The sequence below is a fragment of the Chinchilla lanigera genome, unplaced genomic scaffold, assembly GCF_000276665.1.
Source record: "Chinchilla lanigera isolate Chin_1 unplaced genomic scaffold, ChiLan1.0 scaffold00010, whole genome shotgun sequence".
Classification (NCBI taxonomy): Eukaryota; Metazoa; Chordata; class Mammalia; order Rodentia; family Chinchillidae; genus Chinchilla; species Chinchilla lanigera.
Genome location: NW_004955411.1, coordinates 971,487 through 978,516, shown reverse-complemented (window position 1 = coordinate 978,516; position 7,030 = coordinate 971,487). Strand labels below are relative to the sequence as shown.

The 7,030-nt window shown below is 41.3% G+C and overlaps 1 protein-coding gene across 1 annotated transcript in view; it reads left to right on the top strand.

Moving 5' to 3' along the window:
- Hcrtr2 (hypocretin (orexin) receptor 2) overlaps positions 1 to 7,030 on the top strand; it is a gene marked incomplete in the record, with an annotated part of 39,247 nt that overhangs the window by 31,622 nt on the left and 595 nt on the right. Inside the window, 2 exon segments of the mRNA XM_013510721.1 lie at positions 2,654 to 2,775; positions 5,020 to 5,271. Coding sequence (XP_013366175.1) covers positions 2,654 to 2,775; positions 5,020 to 5,249 — 352 coding nt within the window.

Sequence of the window (7,030 nt, the reverse complement as noted above, 5' to 3'; positions counted from 1 at the left end):
GGGGACTAACAGGGGCGGGGCTGAAGGGACAGGGGCGTGGCGGGACTGACGGGGGCGGGGCGGAGCAGGCGGGCTCTGCGCCCCTCCAGCCCTCGCGCTGGAAGGCCGCATGCAAACCCCAAACCCAGGAGCAGCATGGCTTCCTTCACACATTCGATGCTTGCTTGTTTTTTAATGAGAAGAAGTGGGATTTGCAGACTTTGTTCTCACAGACGCAGGCAAGTCTTTCTGAAGATGAAAATGAGACAGGAGAGTTTTGTTTGGAGCACCGAACAACAAAAAGCAATGCACACCCGTCTTCGTGTGCGGAATGTTGAAATAGGAGAGGAAATCCGCTTCTTTCGGTCACCGAAGCAGGCTCTTCATTTCATTAATGAATGTTAGTGAAAACCAGCACGACACTTTGCAGCAAGCGAAGCGGACGGACTCTGCTGTAGCCCACACAGCCCTTCAGGGTCAGCTTCAGCAGCCGCAGGAGCAGCCGGGCAGGGAGGCGCGGCTCCACCGAGCGTCAGCACTGTCCGCTCACCGCGTGCCCGGGACGTCGACTGTGCCCCTGGAAGACCCGGACCTCACCGCGCAGGGCTGCGCCCCGTGCCCGCTCTGAGTCAGCACCACGCCCTCACCCTCTGCCCGGGGGGCGAGGAGGGGAAGGGCCGTGTAACCAGCTGCAAGATTTCCCACACTGGCCCTTGGTTTTGATTGTTTAATGGCTTTTTTAATGGAGAAGAAATAGAAAAATGAACTTCTGTTCAGTAACATTATTTACTGCAGTCATAGCCTCAAAGGTGTAAGATTTTGGCAGTTTGGATCCATTTGCCAACTCACAAGAAAGTGAAAATTACTTTTCTTTCCATAACTTTTCAGAACCCCCACCTTATTTTTTGCTCAGAAAAATACCACATAAATTTATTCTGGTTTCTTTGCTAGATGGCGTCGTCTGCTCCTAGGGAGATTCTAAGGGAACGCGCTGCGGCTGGACGTGCTTTCCTCTGCCACACACACCTGCCTCTCTCTTGCCTGTACTGCAAAGTCAGAATTCAGTGACAGCTGGATTTACCCTGTCTTGTCTGCACATTGAATCTCCTATAGCTGAACATTTAATATGCATCCTATTCTTCTAACTTAAATACATTCCTATTGAAGAAAAACAAGTAGCTTCCTACAGAAAATATCCAAGTTCAGTTTAAAATGTTTTCAGGTGTTTTTTTTTTTTAGCATTCTTGTCTTTTCCACCACATACATTTTTAAAAACAAGCTTGTTTTTATTTTTCTTTACTAATATATACATTTTTTAAATGTTTGTTTGTCCCTGCATATCAAACTTACTTTTTCTTTAATTTTTTTTTTTTTTTTTTTTTTTTTTTTTTTGAGACAGGGCCTTGCTCTGCAGTTCAGGCTAGCCCATGCTGGCCTTGAGCTCACTTTGTAGCCCAGGCTGGTCTAGAACTCACAACGATCCTCCTGCCTCAGCCTCCCAAGTGCTGGGATTACAGGCGTGCGCCACCACCCCGGCTACCTTTTCTTTCTTTTGTAAAGAAAAAATATTGGCTTCTTTTCCTTAAAACAAATTTTGTCTGATTAATGAAAACCAACTTCTTTAAAGCAGTTTGGGTTTGTCCAAGATTTCAAAGATTTTGAAGTGCAGAGCTACAGCATACTATAAATTGTTTGCCCAAACTCCCTCCCTCTCCCTCTCCCTCTCCCCATCCCCTCTGCTCTCCTCCTCATTCCCCCCTCTCTCCCATAGAGTGTCACTTTGCTCCAGGATTGCATGTCTATCATGTGTTTTGCTACTGAAAAGGAAACACAGGTGTGTTAAGTTTTGATGGCAGCCTTCAGCAGGAAGTGCGTTATAATCATCGGCTTATAAACCTACTGAATAGCTGCACAGTTATCTTCTGTAGATCAGTCAATAGAATTTGATAGAGGAGACATTTCTAAGACTATCAAATCTTAAAATAGCCTGTAAGGACAAGATAATACATTTTTTCACAGCTTAATAGACTACATGAAAAACTAAAATGCATGAACCTTAAGAAATTATCAGAATCCTATCTGCAGAAAACTAGTTCTCTGAGTATAAAGAAGTCCTGGAAATCAAATTGCAGGGAGGCCAAATGTATTTTATGATCACTGCACTAATGAAAAATGGAAGAAGTACTTAAACAGTGCAGTTTAGGAGATTTTTGTTTTTGTTTTTGCTTTGGGGATTGAAGCAGGGCCTTCACACTGAGCTACATCTCTAGCCCCCTTCCCTTTTATTTTGAGACAAGATTTTGCTAAAATTGCCACTTTGCCCAACCTGGGCTCAAACTTGTGCTCCTCTTGCCTCAGCCTCCTGAGTGCTGGGATCACAGGGCTGTGCCACCACACTCAGTTCTCAATGTCTATGTGTTTATCTACAGTAAGTATTGCTTTATTCCTAGGAGAGAGGGAGACAGAGACAGAGACAGACGGAGGACAGTCCTTTGTGTCTGACCTAATACACCGTTCGAATACTAACTGCATCACGAAGCTGTGTCCGGGTCCAAAGCTGTTCTCACTGAACTGTGCTACAACACTTGCAGTGAATGACGGACTCCCTGCTCGCCTTGGTTTTAATCACTTAAAGCTGCCCTCCCAAATCACTGATTTTGATCTTTCCTTACAGGGTGTTTGGGATGTTTACACACACGGAAGACAGAGAAACCGTATATGCTTGGTTTACGTTTTCACACTGGCTGGTATATGCCAACAGTGCTGCGAACCCCATTATTTATAATTTTCTCAGTGGTGAGTTTTCCCTTTTTCTATAAATCGCAGTTCTGACCACAGAAGAAACAAGCTGGAGATACGGAGCCCTTTCATTTTTTAATGAATGAAGTTTATTGGTATATTTTAGATATACATGATGATCGCATTCATCGTAGGGATGGAACCATCTTAATAATAATGCACAGGAAGAGCTTGCTTGCTGGAGACCTGTCTTTGCCTGCCTTAGTTATCCTGAGTTTTTCTTTTTACAAAAGTGAATATATGTTACCTGACTACCCAGAGAGATGACCTAGGTATTTTTCATCTACAATTTCAAATAAATGTTAAAATAGGACAGCTATAATTATAAGAAAGGAGCTGGGTGTGATGGTGCATGCCTGTAATCCCAGCATTTGGGAGGCTGAGGCAGAAGGATTGCTGTGAGTTTGAGGCCAGCCTCAGCTACAAAGTGAGTTCAAGACCAGCCTGAAGTGCATAGTGAGACCTATCTCAAAAATGCAAAAATAATTATGAGAAAGGAACAGAACAGTTTTGCATGCCATACTTTAAACTTGTGATTCACAAATATGCAAAATACCTTCACCTATTTTGCCTTGCTGTTATTCTTTTGCCAAAATATATAACCTAATTGAGACAGACTGAATTTTTCCACTTTTAGAAGTTTTATGCATTTGTGTTCATTCTGCTTGTAGGTTACATACCTTGTCAAAATTTCTCACTGATAATAAAAGTGTCATTTGTAGATAACTAGCTAAATGACATACACAAGTAAACATCATAATCTATTAGATCTATCATCCCTCTATTTATGAAATAAACATAATTATAAAAATAACTTACAGAATTGTGTTTTAAGTAGCTACATCTTTGCACTGTTGCTTCTCAAGGTATTTGACAGATACTTTTTTACTTCTACTTCCAAATATATGGTAATTTTATATGTAAGAATAACCATTTCATTTTATTATATGCTTCATAAATTACGTTCATCTTCTAACTCTGTCTTTGGGTTAAAAGAAGGACCCACTGATCAACTTCTCAGGGCACTAAATTATAATTCGCTAGAAGTAAGAAGTTCTGGTGTGATACTGTACAGTAGAGCAACTATACAAAACACTTATGCAGTGTAAGTTTCAAAGAACTGGAAGAGAAGATTTGGAATGTTTTACCATAAAGAAATAGTGAATAGTAACTGTTTGAAGAGATAGATATGTTTAACCTAATTTAAATATTACACAATGTATACACATATTGAAAATGTTTATTTTATATATTAGTTAGAAAGAAATTAAAATTACCTAAATGCATGACAAGAAATAAAAAAGGATGAACAATTTCATTTCTAAGAATGACTGTCTCACCCAGCCCTGCACAAAGCAGGCCAAACTTATGAGGATGTCGTAGGGGAAACAGAAGCTAGAGACCAAGTCCGACCCCTGGGACGGGAGGGGCGCAGAGGGAGCTGGCAGCCAGCTGAGGGGCCCTGGAGCTGTGTGGGCCGCTGACTCCTGAGCCCCGGAGCACGCACGCTCCCACTGCGCACTGCTTAGCTCAGCGCGCAGGGGGGGCTGGGAGAGGAGAACTGAGCGCATTCACTCTAATAAGGGCGACTGCTTCATCTTCATAGTTCTCCAGCCACCTCTCAGTAAGTCAGAGCCGAGGAACACTTCTCAAGGTTTTTCTTCTTTCAGTTGTTTTGCTTTCTTGCTCTGCTTTATGTAGATTATGAAAGTAGAACTTTGAGAAATGTTTTAATATTTTTTTTGGCTATTTTGTCAGACTCCTTGTGCCAGTTTCCTTAGAATACAGTGTAGGGCGATTTTAGCTATATATGCATGGAATATATATATATATATATATTTTTATATATATATATGCAAAGTATGGTATAGGCTTACAGGCTTCATTAGTTTTGAAGTTGTGGGGTCTCTGGGCATGCTTCTGTGAATGACCATTTTTATAGTAGTACTATGAATAGAACTATACACTAATACATGAGGTTTGACTAAAAAGGAATGAAACAAACTGCAAACATCAGGTATGAACATCAGTTTCATAATGTTATGAAATAGTCTCATTGTTTCAGGAATTTACTAGGCTTTCGATAAACTTAATTTCCTTTTCCCATTTGCTCCATCTTTGCAAAATGTTACACCACATTGTTACTTTGGCTCCAGGGAGCAAATCTGTTTTACCCTATACATTATTTGCCGAAACATTCATGCAAAATCCTTTTTCCTTCCGTTCTCTTTGGCTTGCCAGGAAAATTTCGAGAGGAATTTAAAGCAGCGTTTGCTTGCTGTTGCCTGGGAGTTCACCATCGCCAGGAGGATCGGCTCACACGGGGCAGGACCAGCACAGAGAGCCGCAAGTCTCTGAGCACGCAGATCAGCACCTTTGACAATGTGTGCAAGCTGTCGGAGCAGGTCGTCCTCACCAGCATAGGCGCGCTCCCCAAGGCCAACGGGGCAGGGCCAAGGCCAAGCTGGTAGACCCTCCGTCCGTGTGCCAACGGTACCCTAGTCAAGCTATTCTTTTTTAAAAGCTCTGTGTACAGAATTTTATTATCCTAATGATCTGACGCTAGAATGCTTGTCAATCCATTTTTTTAAATAATGTATTGCTCTTTGGAAATAAAATGCAGATTTAAAATCATTTCTCAACTTCTGACTCAAACATGTTAGAACTTCAATCTTCACCTGAACTTATTTCAGCCTATTTCACTTTTAGCTTCACGTATTAAAATTGGTGTCCATTAAATATCTGAATATTTTTAGTCTTCTAAAAATCAATCCATTGTTATTTTAACCTCACACATTCCAGTTGGTTGCTAAAAATCACACACCCTTAGCCCGCGGTTTTCTTTGGCTGCTAAAATAAGTAGCTATTACTAACTCTCAAGTAACAGCACACTTACTTTAGTTGACTTAATACTTTTATTCAAAGTCACAAAAGACGATACTGCAACATCATCTGAGAGAATGTTTGCATATTAAGTAGCATATGAGGTAATGCAAAAGATAAAAGCAAATGCTATTTAACTTTATTTTCCACTGACTTTATCAGGCATTTGCTCAGTGCTCTCCGGTCTTTAACTTGATGATTGCTAGCATGTCTTGTCCAACGTATGACCAGTAAGAGTATAGGAAAATAAATATTTTGTAATGACTATTAATACAAGAGAACTTCCAACTCCAGGAAGAGATTTTAACATATTAAAATAGGACAAAATCACCTTATTATATTCTTCTAACCAACCAAATGAGGCAGTCAACCTTGCTGGATGAAGTTAAGAATGTGCTGCAGTGCTAGACAGCAGGGAGAATGATGGGAAGGATGCAAGGATGGCTTCCAGGGAGCTGCAACTGGTGGGCAGACTTCTCAGTGAGGGAGACGCTCAGGGCGATGCCTACCATCTCTGAGCAGGGACTCAGCCCAGGACGTGGCCCTCGTCAGCGTGGGCAGCACGAGTGCCCTTTCCCCCCCCACGAGTACAGTAGCGCTTTCTGAACATGTGAAGCCCTCTGCAGCCTGGGACTCCGAGCTAGGGGGTTAGAGAGGGGCTTGCTGTTAACTCACACCCAAATGAAAGAACTGCAGTATATTTTGTATAAATAGAAGCTCTGGCTTTCAAAGTACTGTGTGTTTCAAGTTATTCCTTTGCCAAATTCTTCTGAATCAAATATTCACTTAGATATAAAATAAGCGATCACAGAGCCATGGCCTTTATCTTAGCGTGGAGCAGCAGGTGTTCTGATTGTATGGAAAGGAGCTAGGGCATCATACGAAGAAAAACTGTCTTAGAATGTAATTAATATCTTGTCATCTTCTTGTTGTTTTCCCATGCAATTATTTCAGAGAAAAATAACACAGTCAAATGATCCACAACTTGTTTTCTAATCATAGACTTTAGGGTTTCATCACCTTGTGCCTTTTACTACTAAAGCCAAGCTCTCTTATGAGGGTTACTGAAAGTATATTGGTAAATCTCAGCACCACACTACTGGAACTAACGTATTCTAAATCTCTCCTTTCTCCCCTTGGCACATTTGAGAATTTATGCTGCATAAAAGAAGAGTTGTAGTTTACACATCATGATGAAAGTTACCACCTAGTTTGAGGATAACTTTAAAAAGCATGGGATTAAAATAATAGCTCAGAGTAAGAGTAAATATTTTAGATGTCAAAAGAACTGTCCTTATCATTTAAAAGAGCAGAAGGAGAGAGGGGGAGGGACAGACAGACAGAGACTGGGAGCGCGCAGAAGTCAGGT